The following is a 26,785-nucleotide window of genomic DNA, read 5'->3' as shown; positions in this document are numbered from 1 at the left end:
CAAAATGACTGTCTTGTCGAACAGGGGGTGGCAAGGTGGTACTGCGTCACATTTTTTGCGATAGGTCACCAGAAAATGTGACGCGGTACCACCTTGCCACCCCCTCTTCGACAAGACAGTCATTTTGTGTCGGCACCATAAAAAACTGAGTAGAGAAATCAAGGAAGCATGTGTGATAGCACGGGCAGGAGATCAATGCGTCAGCAGACCATCTGTGGCATTATCGAAGAAAGAGCTCGATTTCATGGCATGACGCCATGTGGCATTTTGTTATGTTTCTTCATGTTTCTTCTTCTCTCTGTCTACTGTATCAGTAGTGTATATATGCTCCTGATCTGCAATAAATCCGCTGTGGTGAAAGTTAGCGCTTGTCCCGTCTCGTCCTTGTCCTGCGTTGTTCCCGCGCTGTGATTACTGTGCTAGAATGAATTACTAACCTGCACAAACCTATTCTGTCCCGGAGAAAAGAAAGGGGGTGAAGAAGATGTAGAGAGGGGCAGGGAGAGAGGAGCCGACGTCTGGTAAGCGGCGCCGCCACTACGAGACGATGCAAACAAGGCGTTCATGTTTCCTCAGCGACGCTCCCAAATCCCGGCCGTATAAATTGGGCCCGATTTATGCATCCTCCGACGCGCTGTTGTTTCAGGAAAAGTTTCTCCGACATCCATTGGGGTCCCGTTTTGTTCCTGTTCGGTCCAGCGAAACCAAAGGCGAATCGATTCCTTGCCAACTCGGCAGCAGCCCACCCTCCTCTCCCTTGGGGCTGCGCCGGAGACGTCCGACTGACCCCGGCTGGTGGTGGTGTGGCAGCATCGGCAGCTGAGCTTTCCCTTCTTTCCCCATACACCATCACCAGAACCGCCCCCACGGTGACGGCTTCGACTGGGACATCGGGGACAACTCGGTTGCGGCATACAGCTATCCCACTCGGATAGAACGATCCTCTCCGGCCTGCTTTCTTTTGTATTTCATTTCTGTCGCGCACATTTCTGTCTGTCTGTCTGTCTTCTTGTGGACTGAGGAGAACGCAAGTGGGCCTAAAGGTTCTTGCCTATGCGTCCACCATCCACCCCCCCCCCCCCCCCCCCCCCCCCCCGTTCACCTTGCTGTTTAACCAACCTGATTTTACATTCATTTCGCAAGCGCAAGAGGCTTTAGAATTATCCAAACTCTTTGCTGAGGCTAAAAGTGGTTACCCAATACCCATCTCAGTTTTTAGAATTTTGAAAATGCGGTTACGCTATGCGCTGTGGCCCTACAAATTTTAGACATTTCGATGAGTTACGTACACTGGAGAGGTTGCTTTGCCTGCAAGCTTCTGGGAATTGCATTTATTTTACATACAGGTACACGACATTCGAGGCAGGTACAGGCAATCTGGCGCTGCACCGGCGAAAATGCATCATAAAAGACCGAACTACAGGGAAAGAAGAGCAGTGCACCCCGGACTTAACCAGCTGTTCGGTAATCAGCAGGCACTCGGACCAGATAGTGCGGGAGTTTAAGGAGGCTGCTGAGATAGCAGGGCTGCAAGATAATTTTATTAGCGTGCCTTCAATCGCTTTGTCAGATGCGGAGTTGCTCTTCTTGAAGAAGTGACAAGCAAAGATATATTTTGGTTTGGTTTGGTTTATGGGGTTTAACGTCCCAAAGCGACTGAGGCTATGAGAGACACCGTTGTGGAGGGCTCCGGAAATTTCGACCACCTGGGGTTCTTTAACGTGCATTGACATCGCACAGTACACGGGCCTCTAGAATTTCTCCTCCAAAGAAATTCCAGCCGCCGCGGCCGGGATCGAACCCGCGTCTTTTGGGTCAGGAGCTGAGCACCATAACCACTGAGCCACCGCGGCGGCCAAAGATATATTTTCTTTTTTTGTTGTTGTTGTTTAGAAATCAGTATTTAAGCACAATTTTCATCCATTAAACGTCAGTTGGCAGTCAGCACTTGTCTGTCCTAGTTCTTCGTCGTGTGTCTTGCTGGTTTGCGCTGGTATTTATATGTAATGGATCACCAACTAGCGCGCACTCTTACCCTACTGCATTTATTTTGGCATAATGTCGCCAAAATTTGTTGGGCCACAACACCGAGAAAAACGGCCTTTTAGAAATTCTAAAAACTGATATGGATATTAATTACGGTTGGCTACACGAATTTTAATAATTATGGAGCCGAACGGTAGTAGTTAAAAAGTTAACTATTCAATAATAGTTAACCAGCCTGCCAATTAGCACGTCTTAGCTGCACTCTAATGTACTACATCGCTGAGAATGCTATGCCAAAAAAAGCGCTCTTCTAACTACAAAATCCTATTTTTAAAAATTGTCTAAAAACTTAGGTGACGCACCCTGTATATTTATTAGCGCGATAGCTTTAAGGCACCCGTGCTGCAGAACATCTGGCGTCGTCGTCGTCGACGTTGAGAGTGAAAAATGGTCCGGGGCAGGGTGGCCCACGTGACCACCCTGAATGGCAGGTGGGCCACCTAGGTCAGGTGACTTTTATGATGTCATCGCAACCTGCCCTTAGGATTGTGAGCAAACTGCCCACCGTGGTGAGAGGTGGCAGTTGAATCAATGATTGGTCGCGAGAGGTTGATCGGGAAGAGCAACCTGGGTCTCACAAGCCCCACCGACGGCAGTGCCCGCCATTGCATTGCAGTGGCGCATCGCTTAACCGTTGCACCACTGCGCCAGGAGTCGTGTGAGGAATCCCAGCGATATATGAGTGTATATTAGAGAATGATCAATTTCGCATATATGGGCATTATAACATTCACGCTATCGCGTCTATATATATATATATATATATAAGATCATGTTCAGGAAATAATACTGATCACTGTAGCGAACTTGCGCCACGAAATATCAACAATCAACACAGGGACATCGACAAGACAGAAGCAGCCGCAATGAACGCACCACTCGAACAAACTGAAAAAAAAAATCCTAAAATTAAATACAAGGAAGCGGCAGGATGCCACACGCATCTTTCGACGGCACCTGCAAGACAGGATGAAAAATGACTGCCACGGTGCTTCGAACTTTTTTCCCTCGAATGGCAAGAGTAGAAACCACCCTTGTCACACAAACATAAAAAGAAATATGCTAAAGAAGCATGGGTGGATGTCCGAAGCGAAGATTTACGAAGCGCCGTGAAGCCGAGACGATACGGTGGGTTCTATTTCCGAGCCTTCCAAGCAATCTATCCAAGTTTGTTTACAGAACAAGTACTATAGTTGGTACGCTTGAGCTACCCAAAGTATCAAAAATAAAATAATGGGAGTATTCAGGACCTCCATATATCAGAAGGAAGTATGTAACCCTTTGTATTTTTAACCAGCCAACTCTGTTAGGCCTAAGTCTGCCGTCCTCAAGCCCAGAACGTAAGTGGGGAAAAAAATGTGGTTGTCCTAAAACATGGTTTCTTACTGGCCACACCAGCACGCTGCCCGACCGTGTTATCCACGTATACGATATCCGAGGCAACAGCCATCCATGAACTGCTTTATTCGTGACAACGGCTTTAAGCACTCGGCCCCTCCGTGGCTACCGTCAGCATTGCACTGACAGCGCCGCACGGTTTGTGGGAGACATTGTGTAGGAAGACCGCGGCGCAACAACAGCTGCTTGCACCCCTACGCTTCCTAACAGCTACTCGCGGACCCGCTAGACAGGGCAGCATCTCTTCAGACCCAGGGGGAGCTCCTGGGTATCCTCTCGCAGTGTGAATTGTGCGAACGAAAGAAAAGCTGCTCGCAAGTCTCCTGGTCATGACGGCCTCACGATTTCTGAATTGTGCAGAAATTTTGAAGTAATTAAAGGTGTTCTACTAGTTATCCTTAACACTATCATTTCTACTGGTATAATACCTGCTTCAATGAAAACTGCTAAAGTTATACCTTTGTACAAGGGTGGCTCCAGAAACATTATGAGTAATTACCGACCTATCTCTATTCTACCATGCATTGGCCAAATTTTTGAGAAGCATCTATTACTCACCATGACGAATTTTTTGAATACGCACAGTGTTCTATCACCTTGTCAGTACGGCTTTATAGCAGGAAAAGGAACAACGGTTCTTCTTGAAGAATTCTCTGACGTGCTAAATTCAGCTTTTGATAAGAATCAAGTCGCATGTTCTCTTTTTCTGGACGTTAGCAAGGCTTTTGATAGCATCTGCCACGTTCTTTTGCTTGATAAACTTTCTGCGCTGGGATTTCGAGGTTCGTTTTTGGAACTGCTTACTAACTTTTTACAAGATAGGCGCCAATATGTGTCGATTTCAAGATTCCATAGCGATTTCACGGCAATTGCCTCTGGAGTCCCGCAAGGTTCTATATTAAGTCCTTTATTATTCAATCTATACGTTAACGACCTTGCTAACAGTGTGCCATCTTTGCTGTTTCAGTATGCTGATGACACTGTTATTGTTGCATGTGCAAAGAAATACACTGATGCTGTTACAGCATTACAGATAGCTGCTATTAAAGCCATGGACTGGTTTAAGTTTAATCTTATTAATGTTAATACTTCTAAAACAAAACTGATCTGTTTTCATAACCCATTAAAACAAGTTGAATTAACTGACCTTGTTTATTTGCATACTTCCTCTTGTCTTAATTGCAACTGTGTACCAGTTGAATATGCGCATTCGGTCAAATATCTTGGCCTGACCTTCGACAGTGATCTCTCTTGGAAATCGCACCTTTCTTTTGTTTGCCAAAGGCTTCGTGCTGTATCGTGTGTCCTGTATAACATTAGATATTTTATGCCTTTTTCTGTCCGTAAATGTGTTGTACATGCTCTAGCCTATAGTGTACTTAGGTACGGAATTACTGTTTATGGTCACTGCACGGTTCGCTGGCAACATAGGGTGAATTCGCTTTTGCGTTTGCTTCTAAAGAATATTGCTTACGACCTGTCCATTGGTAATGACATTGATATTTTTAGAAGACTAAAGCTTCCAAGTTTTAACTCTTTATTAACAGAAACTATTGTGCTAAAACACTTCTGGTACAGTCAGTTCACCGTTCCATATGTCCCTGCTCGGGATTTAAGACCAAAATACCGCTACTGCATTCCTCGCTCCTCAACCCGGTACGGTAAGCGCACACGTCATTACTATGTACCTGCCTGTTTCAATAGCTTGCCTCCTACTGTACTCCGCATGAAAACTAAATACACCCTGAAAAAAACTTTGCGGTATGTCTCCGTGTTGCTTCCTGCCCCGTAGTTATTTCAGCTATTTACTGTATTAATTTCAAATCACTGTAATCTTTCTTGATGTTGTAATAGTTATATATTTGTTTCATTCTGTTTGGTGACCATTTTCTTTTTTTGCAAAGTTCATTGCAACGTCTCTATTTTTCCTTTGTTTTGCCAATGTTAGCTGTCTGCCAGGCGCTGCCACTCAAGCCCTTTGAGGCTTTGGTAGGCCTGATTTATGTTGTCTGGCAATTGACGTGAATAAAAGTTCTATCTATCTATCTATCTATCTATCTATCTATCTATCTATCTATCTATCTATCTATCTATCTATCTATCTATCTATCTATCTATCTATCTATCTATCTATCTATCTATCTATCTATCTATCTATCTATCTATCTATCTATCTATCTATCTATCTATCTATCTATCTATCTATCTATCTATCTATCTATCTATCTATCTATCTATCTATCTATCTATCTATCTATCTATCTATCTATCTATCTATCTATCTATCTATCTATCTATCTATCTATCTATCTATCTATCTATCTATCTATCTATCTATCTATCTATCTATCTATCTATCTATCTATCTATCTATCTATCTATCTATCTATCTATCTATCTATCTATCTATCTATCTATCTATCTATCTATCTATCTATCTATCTATCTATCTATCTATCTATCTATCTATCTATCTATCTATCTATCTATCTATCTATCTATCTATCTATCTATCTATCTATCTATCTATCTATCTATCTATCTATCTATCTATCTATCTATCTATCTATCTATCTATCTATCTATCTATCTATCTATCTATCTATCTATCTATCTATCTATCTATCTATCTATCTATCTATCTATCTATCTATCTATCTATCTATCTATCTATCTATCTATCTATCTATCTATCTATCTATCTATCTATCTATCTATCTATCTATCTATCTATCTATCTATCTATCTATCTATCTATCTATCTATCTATCTATCTATCTATCTATCTATCTATCTATCTATCTATCTATCTATCTATCTATCTATCTATCTATCTATCTATCTATCTATCTATCTATCTATCTATCTATCTATCTATCTATCTATCTATCTATCTATCTATCTATCTATCTATCTATCTATCTATCTATCTATCTATCTATCTATCTATCTATCTATCTATCTATCTATCTATCTATCTATCTATCTATCTATCTATCTATCTATCTATCTATCTATCTATCTATCTATCTATCTATCTATCTATCTATCTATCTATCTATCTATCTATCTATCTATCTATCTATCTATCTATCTATCTATCTATCTATCTATCTATCTATCTATCTATCTATCTATCTATCTATCTATCTATCTATCTATCTATCTATCTATCTATCTATCTATCTATCTATCTATCTATCTATCTATCTATCTATCTATCTATCTATCTATCTATCTATCTATCTATCTATCTATCTATCTATCTATCTATCTATCTATCTATCTATCTATCTATCTATCTATCTATCTATCTATCTATCTATCTATCTATCTATCTATCTATCTATCTATCTATCTATCTATCTATCTATCTATCTATCTATCTATCTATCTATCTGTCTGTCTGTCTGTCTGTCTGTCTGTCTGTCTGTCTGTCTGTCTGTCTGTCTGTCTGTCTGTCTGTCTGTCTGTCTGTCTGTCTGTCTGTCTGTCTGTCTGTCTGTCTGTCTGTCTGTCTGTCTGTCTGTCTGTCTGTCTGTCTGTCTGTCTGTCTGTCTGTCTGTCTGTCTGTCTGTCTGTCTGTCTGTCTGTCTGTCTGTCTGTCTGTCTGTCTGTCTGTCTGTCTGTCTGTCTGTCTGTCTGTCTGTCTGTCTGTCTGTCTGTCTGTCTGTCTGTCTGTCTATCTATCTATCTATCTATCTATCTATCTATCTATCTATCTATCTATCTATCTATCTATCTATCTATCTATCTATCTATCTATCTATCTATCTATCTATCTATCTATCTATCTATCTATCTATCTATCTATCTATCTATCTATCTATCTATCTATCTATCTATCTATCTATCTATCTATCTATCTATCTATCTATCTATCTATCTATCTATCTATCTATCTATCTATCTATCTATCTATCTATCTATCTATCTATCTATCTATCTATCTATCTATCTATCTATCTATCTATCTATCTATCTATCTATCTATCTATCTATCTATCTATCTATCTATCTATCTATCTATCTATCTATCTATCTATCTATCTATCTATCTATCTATCTATCTATCTATCTATCTATCTATCTATCTATCTATCTATCTATCTATCTATCTATCTATCTATCTATCTATCTATCTATCTATCTATCTATCTATCTATCTATCTATCTATCTATCTATCTATCTATCTATCTATCTATCTATCTATCTATCTATCTATCTATCTATCTATCTATCTATCTATCTATCTATCTATCTATCTATCTATCTATCTATCTATCTATCTATCTATCTATCTATCTATCTATCTATCTATCTATCTATCTATCTATCTATCTATCTATCTATCTATCTATCTATCTATCTATCTATCTATCTATCTATCTATCTATCTATCTATCTATCTATCTATCTATCTATCTAAGTAAGCGCGGCCATTAAGGGGCAATTCGGCAAGCCTAGCCCCTTTTCGTCTCCCTGCAGAGTGCACTGAACCCACAGAGCAATCAGCGACTCCGTGCTTTCACTTGTGCCGGAAGAAGCGCATAAAGGTACTGCTACTATTATTAACGGGCCCAGCTTGCGTCTTGAAGCATATTTCCTCGCAGATGCTGAAACGAAAGTAGCGAATGCGCACGTTGCTTTACGACGACTAATAAACGCAACGACGCTAAAAAACCGCTCCTTTGCAAAGGGTAGAGCAATTTGGCCTACATCGCGCCGAAATGCATACGAAATGCATGCATGCACAGCGACGAGGGTAAATGTGTTTTCGAAATTCTAAAAACTTATATGGTTATTGCTAAGCGTCAGCTACACGCCTTTCAATAAATGAGGAGATTAATACTAATAGCTAAAAAGTTGAATGTTCAATATTACTTGACCAGCCTACTAGTCAACACGTCTTAGCTGTATTCTGATGCGCTACACCGCTGGCTCTTCAGAATACTATGCTTTAAAAAGAGCTCTTCTAACTCAATCGCCCTATTTTTAAAAAAATTCAGAAATAATAGGTGAGTACCCAATGTATCTATTAACCACCACAAATGGCTGTCGCGGAATGTCGTGTTACAAAGGCTGGGTAACAGACGGCGAATTTTTTTTTCTTATGTCTCTTCCCTGTTCTCTTTCTGCAGCTTCTGTGCATCACACTGAAAGTTAAACTTGCGCAAAATTATCATCGATGCGGCAGTCGCCGACTGCGCTGTGCGCTCTTATTATTCGTCGTGACGCATCACAGTCGTTCGCAGGCCATGCGAAATGATTGACATCTCACGGCCGTTGTTGATCGTATCACTCTGTTCTACGACATGAGCGATGAGCATCGCCGGCCCACATACCGGCAGCTGCATCAAACACCTCACTGTTCGAGATCGAAATCCCAGCACGTATCTCTTTCTTGGTTTCTGAGTGCGCCCTCCCGTGAGTGGTCGTTCTCTGTTCGCTCGGCAAGGCGTGCCTAGCGCACACGACAAACTCGGGCCTCGTTTGCTTAGGCGGGTTCCAGCTGTTAACTCCCTTTTTCGAACGGCACCGAGTTTTCAGACAATATGAACGGGAAGGTATCCTCCAGACTCTTTCTCTTTCCTTTCTTTTTTCTTCTGACTGAAAGCAGCTGGACAAGTGCGCAGGCTATAATGCAGCCGTATAATGCGCAATTGCCGCGAGTGAAGTTGTTCGGCTGATAGCTTTTACGGGCGGACAATGGCAGCGCTGGTTCGTGAGAAAAGAAGGGCTGCAGATCCTTATTCAGCAAGTACCGTACTCGTTCATAACTTGGCTTTTAGCGCACGTGTGGCTGTTGAAAAGAGTTCTGCGTGTGCTCGTGGTCGTCCTTTCAGATACTTCCTGTCTCGCTCGAGAGCGTCATTTTGAAAGGCCTTTCTCGAGCCCGCGCCAAGCTTCTGCACACCTGAGGGGAAACTTTTTTTATTTGAAAGGGCAACCTGACGCCTAAAAGACAATCACACAGCCCATAGGAGGTGCAGGAGCGTGAAACAAAAAGAAGGATAGGATCGGTAAAATATCCGTGCCCTATTAATTGCTTGCTTAAATTTTCCAGCCCTCTGCCGCTCCTCTTGCATCAGGACAGTCGAAGGTACCTCTTTGCAGCTTCCTTTCGTTAGTGTCCTTGACCTGTCAGCGCTGCAAATTTCGTAGGCCTAGATTACTAAAGTGTGCAATCAGTCTGCGGCCGCTTGCAATTTTCTCCCGGGCAGACTTCCTGCAATTTCAACATTTGACATCGTAACAGCACCGGGGTTGGGAAACTGAACGAAAGCTGGGGCTTTTGAGACGTAGGGGGAGCTTATGCGACATAGGTTGATCTTTCCGTGTGATCTCTCACGATCAGTCATTAATTAAACTGCCACCTGCCATGGTGGTCAATTTTCTCACAATCTGCTGAGGAGGTTGTGATGACACCACAAGGCCACGTGACCAAGATGGTGCCTCTAAGTTGCTTTTCCGGGGATTTTTCGCTCACAACGTCGATGCCGACGACACACCGCCGACGACGACGCCCTATTTTCTGCGTAACGTGAGCCTTAAAGTTATCGCGTTAAAACTCGCCGAGCTGGTTGGTTCATTTAGATGCAGTGTTATCACTACGTGAAAGAGACGAGGACGAAGGAGGACACACTTACGACAAGCACAAGCTCTTGTGCGAGTGGTTACTGCATCTTTCTTTGTTATCCTTTTTTTCGCTCGATATCAAGATTACGTGTAAAGCTACGATAGAACACACGGGAGCAATTCCGAATAAGTGGATTCATACAACCTGAACGATGGCTGAATAGTGGGCGTTTCATTTCGCATTTTGGCGCATAATAAACGGGCCTCTGATTTACTGAGTGATCAAGGTGGCACGGTCGAGAGTTCAAAGTGCGCCAAGGCTACTGAATTACAGTGTGCCTTCGTAGCATGAAATTTTCTCTGGCCACTCGGGCAAAGCAGAGCGACCCCAACTGTTCGGTATCGCTTGCTTACCGGTTTCATGCCTTGAAAAGCACACAGTTGCATTCACTGAGCTGCTGCAAGAGATCAAACTCACAACCTATTGTGAAGCAGTGATCAAATGGTACAGACGAGAATAACGTCCCCACCAGACCGTAGGGTGAGCGAATGCTGCCTCAGCTAGAGTCCCTGGAAAGTGACTCAAGCCGCAGCGCCTTCCCTCGTCATACATACTGTCGTTCGACAGACATCCTATGTCAGTTACTTCCGCTCAGCACATGTTCACAAGGTAAACCAGCATTATATAAATTCAGCTTAAGAGCTGGCGGCCCGACTAGTTTTGATACACAAGTTTTTCATTAGTAATAAGGGAGTAATAATTTACTCCCTTATTACAAATGTACTGCACCTTGGGGGTTTCCCCTAAATATTTGGTCAAGTTTTTCATTACTACAAGAATAGTATTTGTTGGCTTGCATACGCGAATTGCGTTCTGTTCAAATATATCGCCTGCCTATTCCGAAATAGCCTAAATAGATTAGCAAAGTCCAAACAGTCATCGCTTACTTACTCCAGGAGTCGCGGTACACAAAACAGTGCGCTTGCAGCAAGCTCAGGAAAGAAGGAAGAGAGTGGAATGAAAAGAGCATCGCCTTAAGGAAAAGGCCAGGAAGCGAAAACTGCAAGATGAAAAGTTAGCGGCGTGCATTCGCGATGCCCTAAAAGGAAATGCGTCATCAGAAACAGCCCTGCTTCCTTCCCCCCTTCAGGCTCCCTTCACCAGTCTCTCCTCAACTTCCGGTCAGTCCTTGAAGGATGCTGCCCCTGCAACTTCCACGGCCCGCACCCCCCCCTCGTTCCAGAAGATCTTCCCTTGAACCAAGCCGGCTGTACTTTTGTGTGGCGCGTTTAAGTGTGCATTCACCTTCAGTGAGGCTGCCGGGAGAGGCTTCTCTTGTTCTTGTTTCAGCCTGCTATTTATTTCGCTGCTTTGTAGCTTCCTTTAGTGCAGAAGCAGATAAGAGGTTAATCTAGCCCTGGGCCATCGGCTGCATGGACTCTCATTACGGTCGTAATGAATAATACTTCTGGGAGCTGTTAAGGCTGCCCATATCAACCTGAAGTTCTTTGAGACTAGTGAGTGCCAAGACCTTATAAACAGCGCTTCTAACTCTAATGGTTATAAGCAGGACCGCTTATCTTTTGTGAGGCGCTTGCTGCCACTAAATGGATAGATTTTTTTTTATTTATTTTATTTATAGATACTGCGATCTTGTACAGATCATAGCAGGGTGGGACAGAACAAAATACAAGCATATAAACACACACAAATTCACAACATTTGCAGGCACTTTTCAAACAGAAGTAAAGAATTTTGATTAACAGTCTCGCTATTAAGTTTATTCCAATCAGTAATTGTCCTCGGAAAAAAAGAATATTTAAAGCAGTTATTTCGCGCGTTCAAAGGGGTGATTGTTAGTACATGCCTTTGTCTCGTGTTATAACCTGAGGAGTAAGAAAAATAATTAGAGGTATCAACTTTATAATGTCCTTTTATAAGCTGGAAAAAAAACTTTAGTCGACAAACACGATTGCGCTCAGTGACGGGGGGTAACCCACTTCGCCTCACGAGCTCACTTATAGATGCACGGCCATATGAGTTAAAAACAAATCTAACCACTTTATGCTGTATTCGCTCTAATTTCTGAATGTTTGTTAACGCGAAAGGGTCCCAAATGATTACGGCATATTCTAGTAATGGACGGATGAGAGAATTGTAGGCCAATAGACGAACACTAGATGGGGATGACTTTAGGGAGCGCCTCAAGAAAAATAGCTTCCGCATTGAGTTTGCTACTACAGCGTCTATGTGTTTTGACCACGAAAGGTTGTTAGTAATCCATAGGCCCAAATATTTATACTCTGTCACTTCTAATAATGATATGCTGTTAGTACCGTACACATAATGAAGAGGCATTTTCTTGTTTGTAATTTTCATGAACACGGTTTTTTCAAAATTAATGCACATCTGCCATTTGTTGCACCACGCAACCACTTTCGCTAGGTCATTATTTAGACGCACCTGGTCGTCAACTGAAGACACCACTTGATAAAGGATACAGTCATCCGCGTACAGCCTCACGCGAACTGAAAGATCTGCAACAATGTCATTAATAAACAAAAGAAATAAGAGATTGCATTTTATAAAACGGGTTTAAGGGACCCGCTGACTACGGTAGCTGAAAATGATGAAAGCCTGAACATTTGCAGCGAGTGGGCTGAGCTTGCAATCCCCGAAACACTCCTCGGAAGTGTTGCCTATTCAGACAACTTGGTACCCAGCCTGGCTAGAAATCACCGCCACAGTTCCATGACCTGCACTCGCCATCTAATGCGAAGAAACTTACGAAAAAGACGGCGAGGGGTGAAAGTTAACGAAAGATTGCAGAGTGCAATAAAGGGCAGTACTTAACGGCGACGCTAATTTTTTATTTTAGCTGCTTGTTCTCAGTTAGTGGTCCTTTTTATTCGCCTTTCGTTCATCCACGCCCGAAGAACATGTCCGCCCGCGATGCACTGCCCTTGCACTAACCGTCAGCTATACGGATGGTGAGGTGTGTGCCAGAAAGTTTAAGGTTCCAGGGTGCTTTTTACCCTCCCCACTAAAGTTTCCTCGATCTGATTTCTGTAACCATATATGCACCAGAAAAATTTAGCATTCAAAATTATTTCTCCTATTCTCTCGCGAGTGCCAAGCAAGTTGCTAATAAGTCAAGAAAAGTGAGATTTCAGTTGGGATGAGGCTAGCCTAGTCGCGCACAGAGCCCCGACATCAATTCACAACCATGCTTTCAATATTGCTTGACTGGAAGTAATGGCATACAATAACCTTCATGTCTGTCTCTGTTCGGCGCACCTGAACTCGGTAGCTCGAGCCCACATTGCACTTTCAGTGGTTGTTCCCTGATTAGCAGGATGTGTGTTTATTATGCACATCTTTCTACTGCTGAGGCAACTGGCATGCAGCTGCAACTGAACTACCCTGTCACAGAAAAGCCAGGAATTGCACACGCTGATTCAGCTTACAATGAATTTGAAGTACGGCGCCTCGGAGCTGCCCAGTTATTTATCTACTGCGTACGCAGCCATTCATAGGTTTTTTTTTTTTTCACTGCACTTCTACTTTCTTTATAAAATCTTCAATATATTTTGCGTACAGCAACAAACAATTAATGCCTGGTATAATATTGCGCTGGCATGCATACGTAGTGCAGCGATGAGAATTGCCTTTGCTTGCGTTATTCAGGACACCCAACTAATGCAATTCTTGACATGATCGCATGCATTCAGAATTACAAAAGCTCAGTTTTGAGGTCATATATACTCATACAAATTTCATGAAAAGCCGCTATCGTTGTTTTTGTTGCCCTCTGCCGTATACAGAAGAGCATACGGAAAGAAAACTTGTGCCCGACAAAATGTTGCCTGTGACACAAGCGCAGCACCGAACTCAGGAAAAACAATTGCAATAAAGGGGACAAATGATAAACTAGGGCTAGCATTGCGAAAAGCACCCAGGAGGCTTCTATTTCTTTCCGGCTTTTGCGTCTCTTTCGTTTATCCCGTCATACGGCTGTGTGTATCTTTCTGGTCAGGAGAGAAACTCTTTCCAGACAGATTCATGCTTCGCAGGATCCCCAAGTCAGGCTCACAACAAAAGGTGATGAATCACTGCGTTTGCGGCCAAGGCGATTGCGCAAACACAAAGGCTATAAGAAAAGAGAAATGAAAGAAAGAGCGAATGAAAGAAAGAAAGTTGAACAAATAACGTGACCACAGAATACACAGCGAGCGAAGCGATTGCACCAACGCAAGCGGAGACACAGAGTAGCTGTAGAGGAATGTCTTGTTTCTTTTATTCAGCCGAACCCCGCCAGCCCCCCAGTGTCGCGCAGTCTCAATAGAGGGCTGTATCTCTAGACAAGTGTGCCCGCGCAAACCGTTCATTCCGCAGCACTTCTATACCCGCCGCGGTGGCTCAGTGGTAAGGCGCCCGTCTACCGAGCCGGAGTACCCAGATTAGAACCCGACCGCGGCGGCCGCGTTACGATGGAGGCGAAGCGCAAGACGCGCCCGTGTGCTGTGCGCTGTCAGTGCACGTTAAAGATCCCCAGGTGGTCGAAATTATTCCGGAGACCTCCACTACAGCACCTCTTTCTTTCTTCTTTCACTCCTACCTTCCTCCCTTCCCTCACGGTGCGGTTCAAGTGTCCGCCGAGATATGCGACACAGATAATGCACCATTTCCTTTCCTCCAAAACCAATTTACCAATTTAGCGCAGCACTTCAAATGGAACTGGGTATACGGGATGGTCGGCGAAAGACAAGCTTCGCCTCTCGCGAGAGATGAAAAAGAACAGAAAGGTTCCTTGAGGACCAAGCGCCGGCTTCTTTATGGCAGCGAGTGCCTGGCGCTCTTCTTCCGATGCATCGTGGAAGTGTTATGCGCCTCTCACTATACACAGCAAGTGTCTCATCTCAGTTTTACACGTCCACACCTGCATGTGGCACATTCTTGGCCAGCACGTTCGTTTTGATCGCAATCAAATCCACTGCGGGAGCCATGGATTCTCTCGGATCGAAATGGCATTATCATCATCGTTAGCTCCGTCTCTCGTCTTCCTGTTCCTACGGTTGCCGTCGTGTGCGGCCGTTGCTCTTTTGTGAGTGAAATAGGAAGAAACAGAAAAACAACAGGCCAAAAACACGCAGTAGTCATTCTCCTGCGTCGCTTGGTGACTCTTTCTCGCCTTCATTTCTTTCACTTCGTTTTTTTTTGTTTACGTTCTATCTCCGTCCCATTTTCAGTGTTTTCTCCTTTCTGTTTTTTTTTCTTTCTCAGTGCATCGTTCTTCGCTCTCCTTTCTTGCAGCTCTCGTTCACGTGGTCTCTCGGGAAACGGCAATTAGTGGTAGTCGCCCCACAGAGTTCGTGCAATGAGCCCCCGTATGGAGCGGGCAGTAGCTGAAGGGCCAGCGCTGGAAGAGGAGATTCTCAGGTCTCTCCTCATTTACCCTCTCTCCTTCTACTCAGCAGTGGATGAGCGAACATCCGGACAGCTGTGTCTCTTCCCTATTATCCGTTTTTTTTTTTTTCCAGTTCTTCAATAAAGTCGCTACACCGTGAACAGAACACTAACGCGTGCAAACACACACGAACAAGCGCACCGTCTTCTCGATAACAATCTGGAGTTGGGCTAGTTGGTAGTTAGCAAACACGGCAGAAAACAGTGCCCATAGAGGCGGGGCAAGACACTCGCTCGCTAGTTGGTCGCCGTTGTCCGGCACCCGCGCCATCGAATGGCGCAACGCGGCAGCGGAGCAGCAAAAAAAAATTGGGAACACTTAAGCTCCCTCTTTTAAGATATGACGCGACAGCGGTTATTCTGTGTCGTCTATGGCTCGGTGTTGCCTTCACGAATAAGTATGCTTTCCGGATCGCGATGGCCGACAGCCCTTCTTGTGGGAACTGCGCCTGTGATGAGACAATCACTCATCTCTTGTGTGAGTGCCCTGCCTTTGTGGCCGAAAGACATAAGCTGCGCTGTGCTCTGGACCGCCTGAATCCTCGCCCTTTGACAGAAGCCAAGATCCTCGGTCCGTGGCCACAACAGTCAACTGCCATCAAGGCTTACAAGGCACTCTTTTGTTTTTTGAGAGAGACTGCCTTGATTGACAGATTGTGATTGTTTCCCGTTCCTTCTCTCTTCCCTCTTTAATCCCCTCATTCCCTTCCCCTGTGCATGGTAGCCAACCGGAATCCTTCCTGGTTAACATCCCTGCCTTTCCCTCTCTCTCTCTACCTCTCTCTCTTATACACGCAGACACGGACACTGCTTCCTCTATCACAATCACAATCAATACGTCAAAGATCACGAGTCTCACACAAAAAGCCCAGCTTTAAACAAGCCTTATGAACGTGTCTGCGTGACGCAGCGGTAGCTCCTCTGATTCGCATCACGAGGGCCCCACGGGCCTAGGGTCAGGAGTTTCCAGTGCACCGCTGACGTGACTGGCACCATCTATGGGAACTTCGTGTAAATGACTAGTCCTAGCTTTTCCATCACGCCTACGGCAACGCCGACACCGGTTTTTCTGCGACGCGAGGCCTTTACATTTTCGTGTAAAATAACGGAGAGAAGAGAAGTAAGGCTTATTCCCGGTGCATGAATCGCGTTGTCCGCGGCACACACAGGCGAGAGCGTCGAAGCGGCTTTGTCTCACATTAGCGGTCGGTTGCCTCACAACGCGACAGACGATAGTTGCACTCTAGCTTCATATGCACACGGAGCCGAAGCATGCGTGAGATGCCGCGTCGCGTTGGGTGCGCGGTTTGGTGCGCCAGAACGCCTCCCATGATATAGGCATGCTGCGCACCCACTCTCTTTCTTTTGGCGCCGCTCCTCCCGTGGTGGTTCAGATGTCTTTGCACTGCTCCACTGCCTGATTAGTAACGAGCTCACCTACCTTTCCCTCTGAGCTTCAAAATTTATGATGCCGCATATTGAAACTAGCCTATGTCCAGAATGGAACATTAAACTTCAGCAAAGCGGAAATTTGGGCGAGTTGGTAAGTATTCATGATTCAGCGCTTGTTTGTGTCACTATTTCGTCTTTCCCGTTCTTGTTGCGCTGTGAACATAATCATGAACATTAGACTTGTTTTTGTATATTAATATTGTCTCACTATAGCTTTGATCAGGTGCACAACTTCTCAAGCGACTTATTAGATGTTATTATTTGTTGGCAAACATTGCCACCAGAGATAAGCATATGAACAGCATCGACACACCCAATATAGTGAATCGTTTTGTCTATGATTACAATGTCATTTCTGTATAGAATAAATAACAAGGAACCTAATAATTGTCTTACGGAACGCCGTAAGCTTCTGCAAATTCCATCAGGTTTAAATTTACTGAGGGCAATATTTGCATTATGGGAATCGAAAGGTTGCATGAAATCAATAAAAATTTCAAGTGGAAACCGACATATTTTTCTCACTCTCAGTTTTATTGAAAATGGTTATTATTGCGCATAAAGCTGTCTGCCTTAATCCATCTTCCCTGAAGGAATACCGCGTATTCTTAGTGTGTGTTTGCTTTAGGAGTGTATTCATGAGATAAAAAAAAAGTGCGCATCCTTAATGGGTCCAATTTTGCCAGTCTAGTCTTCAGCAGAGTGTTTCTTAACACAGCTGTATCACAGTTTTATTTGTAATGTGTTATTTCTGGTGCAGCAGCTTAGATGAGACCACTTTCAATTATGCTAATGCATTGGTTTGTTTTGTGGTGGTTTTTAGGGCAGAAAACATTGACGCGCACCAAGAGCAGCATTCCGGATGGTGTTGCGCTCCTGAAAACGTAATTCGTTTTTTTTTTTCTAGATTGCACCCGCGTACAGGGTGTTCATGCGAGTATTGGATCACATGCACGCGTAGTTGGAGCGTTCTTTATGCACTAAAAGAGCACTGCCACGCAGAGAAAGCAGCAACATTTAGGAGAACAGCTTAACGCTGTAAAAATTATCCAGAAAAGTTGGAGCCCAAAATTTTTCTTTTTGCTTTTCTCCGCTGGTCATTTTTTGGTTAACAACCTTTTTCCTTTGAACTCCGTTTAAAAACCATGGACTGCTTAGAAAACTTTAACTTATATGTTCCAGTTACAAACAGAATTCCCAAATCCTAATAGGATATAAGAACTGTTTGTGACGAACCGGCGTCTTTGGCCATCGCCCTTGATTCCCTCACGGGCGCAGGACTATCGTGAGCCTTTCTGCTGATTTAGCAGCTAAAGATACTGCAACGATGTTTTCGCCAGCGATGCAAAGTTTTAGAGTCAGAGTCACGCATCATGAGAAAAAAAAATGCTAAGTCGGGCATTCAATGGTGCAATATGTCCTTGAGTGCGTGCTAGACAATCAGGGGATTCTAATGCAGCTCACTAAATTTCACTGTGGTTTTAACTGCATGCTATAGTTCTTGTGTTCCAATTCTCGCTTTTTAACTTTTTAAACATTTTTAAAGAATGAGTATGTGCGTTAATGTGCGGAAATGGGCGTAAGTTGAGGCAAGGCCACGTCTACGTCGACCACCTTCAATGTCTTCCGGGGATCTGGCGTACCGGGCGGATTCCGAGGAAGACTTCGTACTGGCTCACTCAACGCGCACTGGCCCGGTATTGCACTGAAAACAAGACTACAATTCTCAGTAATATTGCCCAGAGTGCAGCCGTGCAGCTAAAAGGAGATGGTTTGATTTGGTTTGCTGGGGTTTAACGTCCCAAAGCAACTCAGGCTATGAGGAACGCCGTAGTGAAGGCCTCCGGAAATTTCGACCACCTGGGGTTCTTTAACGTGCACTGACATCTCACAGTACACGGGCCTCTGGAATTTCGCCTTCATCGAAATTCAACCGCCGCGGCCGGAATCGAACCCGCGTCTTTCGGGTTAGCAGCCGAGCGCCGTAACCACTGAGCCACCGCGGCGGGGCGCTAAAGGGAGAAGTTATGACGCTATTTCGTATCTTGCTTCTTGCAGAAAAGTCGGGCTGCTTCGGAGCTCGAACAACAGAACAAAAGGGTAGGGAAAGAAAAGAGAGGGAGGCTAGCTCTAACGACTAAGCCAAACACGACGGTTAAGGCACATACAGCAAGTTGCCACGGCGTTCATAGACAATTCCTGAATCGATAAAGACGTTATTCCAGCCTATTCCCCTCTAGCGCAATGGTGCTAATGCTCTCGCCACTTCGAGTTGTAAATCGATTTTTCGTCGACCTGTCAACAGTCGACGACTTGCGCGACATTTGCGAACGCAGTGCCCAGCACTGCGAGAGAATTGCGATTCATTGTGATATACTGCGCATAACAGAACGGGCACACACAGAGGAACAAACAAACACCACACAAGTCAAATTCTTCTCGTTTAATCGCACGAATTCGTCATTAGGAATGCAGCGCTCACAGCGCTCGAGGTATCAGGTGAACGCCGACGAACGACCGGATTTGAATGCTTAGAACCCTCAACTTGCGTCATTCACTCTTCTTTGCCACCTTCCACACAAGGCCAGGCTTCTACCAGGCGCCAACAGTAGGCTCTGTTGTCGATAAAAATCGCGGCAAGTTTCCTTCCGCCTGTGCGTTTGAACGATGTCTTGGCTGCGTGGGTGCATCTACTTCTCTATTAAGGCGGAAGCCTTTAATGCCTCATCGTTGTAAGCAGGAGTTGTCGACAGAAAATGTCACGCTTTTCAATTGGTCGAAATGCTCGTGACGTCACAGTGCGCGAATTTCAAATGGGGCCAATTGTACTTTGGCTAGTAACCATGCAACCAATCAAAGGGATCGTATAGTGATGCTCTAACTAAGTGGGACTGAGTTTAGTTAGTTGATTAATTAATCAATTAGCCTAATTAAGACAGAGGAGAATGAAGAGATCAGAAGAAAAGACGAGTCGCGTCGCAGCGACAACAGCGTCCGCGGAAGGAGACGCTGCTAAGTACGAAGCCGCGTTCGCTCCACCACCACGCACTTCCCCACTCAGTTCGACGTTGCTCGTTTCATATACGTTGTGTCGAACATCCTAGACAGTTCCAACATTTGACAGGTGAATGACAGAACACGATGGATAGAAATAAAATAATATAAATATGAAATAGCCTAATTAACCTCTCTAGTTAGACCGCATAAATCAATAAAACCGAGAACGAAATTGGTCGAGTTGGGGAATCGAACCAGGGTCTCCGGAGTGCGATACGAGCACGCTAGCCACTCCGTAATGCCAGCTGAATGGTTTGGAATGAACAAAGGCGCGTCTAGCTAATATGGCGTCTTCGTTCACTCCCATCTTCCCCCTTTCCCTTACGGCGAGGTGCAGGTGTCCACCCAGATATGCGAGAGAGATACATTTCCTTTCCTCAAAAAATAAATTTACCGTCCAGCAAGGCGTACAGCCGAATTGGCGATGGCGTTCTGTGGACTCCCTGGCAGCGTTGCAAGACGCTGTCGCGTTCCACTCTTACAGGCAAAGCTTAACATGTTAACCACACATCAGTAACACACGCAGACAGCCAATGGACGCGTCATTCGCTGGCAGCACTTGAATCATCATTCACAACCACATTCGTGGCAGAATGCTGTACTCAGGCTTTCGCCTTGCACCACTTTAGTCGCCAAAGTGACTCCTAATATTTTTACCCTCATCAGTCAGCCTGTAAGTTCTGGCAGTACTTAAACTCCGAAAGTGTGACAGCATGCGGCTTTTTTTTTTTTTTTGTCGCGGAGAAAACATTGCTGAAGAAGGAGCAACAAAATTAAGCAAGCAGGCAGAATCTAGACATGATAAGTGATGAAGTAAGATTCCGGTCGTTTTCTGATCGCCTTATACGACAACAATTTCGGAACAACGTATCAATATTTTGGACATGCTCGCACATGATCCATAAGTTTTGAACGTTTCTATAAATCTACACGATGCTTGGTGCTTACACGTAATGAAGACAATCATCAGCATGCTGCTTAGTGACGCTTGTTTGCCACAACGCGTCGTCTCAGTACAGCGCTCATCCTCCTATGTACTGCTACACTGTTACGCGGTTGTTCGCTTTTCTCCACAAACTCTTATTGTCCCAAGCTGTGTGATGTTGCGGCCTAGAAGATGAATGCGAAACGCAGTATTTACCAATCCGCTCAGAAAAGCTAAAAAACTGCGTCCTGTTTAATTAACAAGGAGATGGTCAAGTTGAATTCGAGGCGGCCAGACAACGCGCCATCGTGCCTTTTCTGCGTGGCCCTTCCTGGCCTCCTCCTCTGTTGCTGCGAAGACATACTGCCAGGTTCAACTTTCATGCATTCGCACGGGAGGCGCGCTTTTGGTTGCTCTGCCTGAAAATGATTTGCTGCTTGCTCCGTTGTGAGGAATCGGCTTGGATGAGCCGATTTAGTTGGCGAGTTCTTCCGAATAATTTCGGGGGGCTGTTTCATAATCTTTTATACAGCAAAGGCAGAAAGGAATAAATACACGAATTTCGCATGTTTTCAAAGGAAAGAAAAAGGGGGATGGGGACGAAAATTATGGCGATGGTGACGATTACTATAAAAAGGGGAGCCCTTGTGTTCGAAATGCCATGGGAGTAACAGAAACACCCCATTTCGGTCGCGCAATTCAGGACCATCTTGACTGGGAGAATATTAGGCCCTTAAAGCCGGCAGTAACCCAGTATGCAAGAATTTACCTACACGCTATCTTCCACCCAAAATGCATTCGTACCAGCGCCAACGAACAGAACCAAGAAACTCAGACTTATTAGCACGGCAACAATCACACGGCACGGCACCCAACAATCGGACTTAGCAATATCGGCACACTTCCCTTATTAGCACGAGAATGCTTAAGGCCGGCGCATAACAGGTCAGCCGTCGTCAAACTCTGTGGGTGCCCATTTTCGTCGAAGGTGCCTCGGAGATAAGCCGTGCCAGCGCTCCAGAAAGGTGGCAACGCGTAAGTGCAGCTTCCGCACTAGAGGCCAGCTAATACGACCGCGCCGTGACTGACGACGACCGGGATATGGCCGCTGTGTGTACAGACGTGGGGACAGCACGGGGATAGCACGGCGAAGCCAGGAAATGCGCGACCGCCGAATCGGCTCCAGAGAAACGTGAGGGCACAGCGTCGCCACGCCGCGTATACATCATTTATCCGAGCCGGGCATATGGGCCATTCTGATGGCTTCATGGCGGCTGCCAACGAGAGGATTATTGATACCGGAACCCTTCGGCGCTTGCTTCCGCCTTTCGTGTTGCCTCTTCTTCTCTGCCCTCGCACACGACCTCCTCGAAACGCGAGACTTGCACCAAGACCGTACGGGCTCTTTACAGCCCTTTTGCTGCGTAGGGACACGATGACGGCCTCGAGTCCTTCAATTCTGGCACAGAAAAAAAAAAAAAAAGTCGCACGCTACCTGGCGGTTTTAGGTGCCTGCGTGGGTGAAGAATAATTTTTTGTCAAGTAATGAGAGGGTTGAATGATAGAAGGACTGGATGTCCAGTTACCCAAGACATGGATTTCCGCACAATTTATGCGTATAACGCTTTTCTTTTTTAAAGACAGCATTACAGCTGCGGCACTGACGTGAATATGGATGGGAAAAGATCTTGAGTGCAAAATGTCTGGCTATTTTCTAGCGCTAAAGCCACTTTTCGTCATCCAATTTTTAAAATCCGATTTGTTCTTTATTAAAAAAATAACTCGAGGAAGGGCGTTGGCACCTTTTTGACACGCTCGCTAAATTACTATTTTAAAGGGCATGAAGTGCATTTATTAACACTTGAGTATGCAAGTTTCATACGCCAGAAAATTATGACAGCACGAATGATGATGGGCATCTGTCACACTTTGCAGAGGCACTTGCCTGAAACAACCTGCAGAGAAGATTTTGTCAAACCGCTCTTCGTGCTCATAAAGACTTGCTTCAATCGCTTAAGCTGCCGCCTATAGCACCGCTGCAAGCAAGCATCGTTCCTCAGAACTATACTCGTAACTAGCAGTTTATAATTTCGTGTTTAGACACTATGAAAAAAGAGGAATTTCAATTCCCAGGCAAGGTAATATTGCCACGTACCAGCGACAGCAGTACCACGCATAGAAAGAGAGCGAAAAGGGCTTCCAAACGAAACTCTTTACTAGGCTGACTTGCGCCCACAAGAAACTGAGTGACACAGCGGCGGCGTAGCAACCAGCGTGCTCGGCGGTCGTCCAACAGAATGCCCGCCGCTCTCGGCCACACTCAATTTAAAGCTGATAGCGAACTCGCGAAATTTCGAGATACGGAGTGCAAAGTTACTTGAACAGCCTAGGACCGGCACCACCTGGATGCGATGAATCGAGATAGATCTGGTCGCGTCTTGCATCACATAGCGATAAAGCCGCACGTCGGACATTTCAAGAATGAGCGAACACTACAAAGATTCACGGCAATATTATTTGCAGCAAAAAATTAATTCTTCAGTAGGAAGAAAAGCTTAAGAGCGTACGTTGTTGGGCTAGTCGGTCAATCATGGTAAATACAAGGGGGCTACTGCGCACAAAAAGATATGGACAAGAAGATAACACAACAAGCGCTTGTTGTGTTATCTTCTTGTGCATGTCTTTTTGTGCGCAGTACCCCCCCCCCCCCCCCCCCCCCCCCTTGTATTTACCAAGAAAGAAAAGCCTTCTGCCTGACGCTCTTCAAGTAAGGGACACCCGCCGGCACGTTACGGGAGTCCATGTCACATGCCCTTGAATTCGCCTCTAATAACTACGGAAATCGGCGACGGAAAATCAAAGCTGTCCTTTACTATACCTTTGCCAAACCTCTCCTGCTGATGAATATTCGCTCTCGTTAGCATTGGTGGTTATAAACTACCAAGCACGAATAGAGCAAACATCCTCTTGCTGTACCCGAGTTAATCACACGTGAAATTTCACTGGTTAGCACTTTATCTCCGATGCATGAAGCCGAGATTCAGCATGGTACCGGTAATTTCTCGCTTATTTTCTTCCTAGCGTGCCCATCCCCCAATAAGCGGGCCGGAAACTCACCGACAAGCTGCCGCTGGCGCCACTGAAGTCATCAGCAGGATCAGGTCTGCCTGTCCAGCCCTCGGGAAATGAATAAATCGAAAGGCATCGAGAGGTGTCGCGTTATCTCAGCGCTTCGTTTTTTGTTTTGTTTTGATCTTCACGTGTCAGGAGAGCCAGCGGATGACGCGACGCCGGTGCGTTTAGCCGATGTGCGCAGCGTCAACATGAAAGCTCCATTGGCGTCAGCAGCTTGCGGCGCCGAACTTCGGAGCTTGACTGATAACCCTGGTGACGGTGTTAAAAAGGACGCCCGAGCGGGACGCCTGCCAAGCTTACATGGCTGACTGCCAAAAGAGACTTCAAGGGGAAGCGGAAGTGGGTTGGAATGGATGTATATGACTTCTGTTAGCGAAGGGGGAAAGTTGACTGCTCATGGTGGTCAACAGATTTCTGATGAAAAGTCGACGAGCAAGAGAGGCCCGTTAAAGAGTAGAAAGACAGGCCAAAAACAGGCTGGCCACTTAGCCAGAGTTTGCTGCAGTTCTAAACACGTGACATTTTAAGTCTTCGTTGATTTACACGTCTTCAGGATAGACGGCTGAGGAATCTGGAAAACTATGAAATAATATTGAAAGAAGGTGAAAAGTTGAATGAATTGTCAGGCAAGTGACCGGATTTAGAAAAACATTTTGCTGAAGAATATACTCTTCAATTGAAATATTATAGCTATGCATGCATCCTCACCAATACTTTCATTATATGCCTTTTGTAGGCAGCCGAGCATAAAATTTGGACTTCAAACACCTTGCGGCAAGATTACGTGTGCTTCAGTGACGCTGCTGTGAAATGAGATCTCCCGTTCTTTTTCGTTTTCTGTAGGAGAGGGGGGGGGGCTAAAGAATGGGCTTTTTCTCGCTAAAAACACAATACGTTGATTTATTGAGGCTATACGGTACACAAGTTGCTATGTCTGTCATGAGCCAAGCACGGGATTAAAAAATGGCCTGGCTTAGCTTATGGTTAAGCCTACGATGCGAACCATACCGCCGGCGGAGGCTGCGTGTCCGCAAGCGAGCGCCCGAGTTGAGCCCCAGCTTTCACAAATGGATGGATGGATAGGAGCGCCCCCTTTGAAACGGGGTGGTGGCAATTGCCACCATGCTCAGCTTTTCTTTATTATTTTTTTTTGTTTACTGCGTTGGCAATTCTCATTAACATTCTCCATCACCTTTGCCTACGGTTTCCTACAATTCTAACCTTATGCCACATCTCTGCTTTTCAGCCACCAATCCTCCAATCGCTTTTTGCTGACTTCCACTGCAGATTTATTTACATGACCATTGTTATCTTTAAACCCTAGGGCCTCAGAAATAGTGACTGTGCCTGCGTCGACATTCGGATGCATACCATCAAATTTGATTATGAGGTGTTCAATTGTTTCCACAGATCTACCCCACACTGCACATGTGTCATCTTCTTCGTTAAATTTCTTTTTGTAGCTGCGCGTTCTAAGACACCCTGATCTAGCTTCAAAAAGTAGGGCACTGCCTCTTGAGTTATCATAGAAAAATTCTTTCCTGATCCGCCTTTTCCAGAATCGATATAGTTCTACACTATGTTTCTTTTCCATTGAATTCATCCAATTTTTAACTTCCGCGTTTTTAACCTGTCGTTTAATGCTCTTTCTTTCTCCGTCCTCATGACCGGCATACTTACTGGTTAGTTTTCTAGTTCTTTTCCGCCACTGTGAGTCAACGTTCTTTCTGTATAAATATTTAAATACCTTAGCTGCCCATCTGTTATCGTCCAATTTCCTCAGGCGTTCTTCATATAGTATTTTACTCTTAGCTTCCCGTGCTTCGAACGATGCCCAGCCCATATCCCCTTGTACTGCCTCGTTTGTGGTTTTGCCGTGGGCACCTAGTGCTAATCTTCCAACAGCTCTCTGATTTACGTCTAATCTCGACTGAACTTTTTCACTTAAGCACAGAACCGCATTCCCGAAAGTAAGCCCCGGCACCATTATTCCTTTCCGAATACCTCTCAGTACTTCATATATTTGTTGTACCCTCATAATGCCCTAGGTTTCATTATCCCGGCGTCTCTTCTTCCTTTTGCCCTAAGAGACTGTTCATGCTTTTCCGTGTATATCTGCCCTTCGTTTAGCCATATCCCGAGGTATTTGTATTCGTCCACTTTGGGTATTTCGTGGCCTTGTATTTTAAGCACCTGATCAGTTGTATCGTTAAAAATCATCACACCTGATTTAGTTGCGCTAAAACTGAATCCTAGAGCGTCTCCTTCGTCTCCACAGCAATTAACCAAAGTTTGTAAATCTTCCTGGCTATCTGCTAACAGTACAATATCGTCCGCATACATTAAACCCGGGAGTCGCTGCTCAACTACATTTCCGCCTAATCTGTACGATAGATTATAACCCAGATTACTTTCTTCTAGCCTTCTTTCCATATTTATCACGTAAAGCATGAACAGCAGCGGTGATAGAGGACAACCTTGCCTTAATCTTTTGTGCACCCCCACAGTTGTGGTACTTTTTTCCCTTCCCATGTAATTTCAACTTCATTATCTCGGTAGATTTCCTGTAGAAAATCAATTACCTCATCACCAATACCTGAATCTTTCAATATGCTCCACAGGAGTTCCCTGTTCACGTTATCGTATGCACCGCTTATGTCCAGAAAGGCTAAAAACAGAGGTCTATTTTCCGCCTTAGCTATTTCTATGCATTGGGTAAGTACGA

At 44.6% G+C, this 26,785-nt stretch overlaps 1 protein-coding gene across 23 annotated transcripts in view; it reads right to left on the bottom strand.

The window, feature by feature from the left end:
- Positions 1-24,300, bottom strand: part of LOC149341301 (uncharacterized) — a 309,449-nt gene extending 285,149 nt beyond the window's left edge. For 9 of the 23 annotated variants that reach the window (XR_016282906.1, XR_016282911.1, XM_089543331.1 and 6 more), the window contains exon 1: positions 24,043-24,300. Coding sequence is in view for 9 of the 23 variants with exons in the window: in XM_089543331.1 (XP_089399457.1) it covers positions 24,043-24,074 (32 nt within the window). In the remaining 14 variants the exon portion in view is untranslated. The remainder of the gene's footprint in view (positions 1-24,042) is intronic. The other 14 variants (XR_016282905.1, XR_016282903.1, XR_016282904.1 and 11 more) reach the window with 8 other exon arrangements.
- Positions 24,301-26,785: the final 2,485 nt, after the last annotated feature.

This window comes from Amblyomma mixtum, chromosome 5 (assembly GCF_055824585.1).
Source record: "Amblyomma mixtum isolate Tamu chromosome 5, ASM5582458v1, whole genome shotgun sequence".
In the NCBI taxonomy this organism is placed as follows: Eukaryota; Metazoa; Arthropoda; class Arachnida; order Ixodida; family Ixodidae; genus Amblyomma; species Amblyomma mixtum.
The sequence above is the reverse complement of the archived record's forward strand: the minus strand, read 5'-3'. Positions and strand labels throughout refer to the sequence as shown.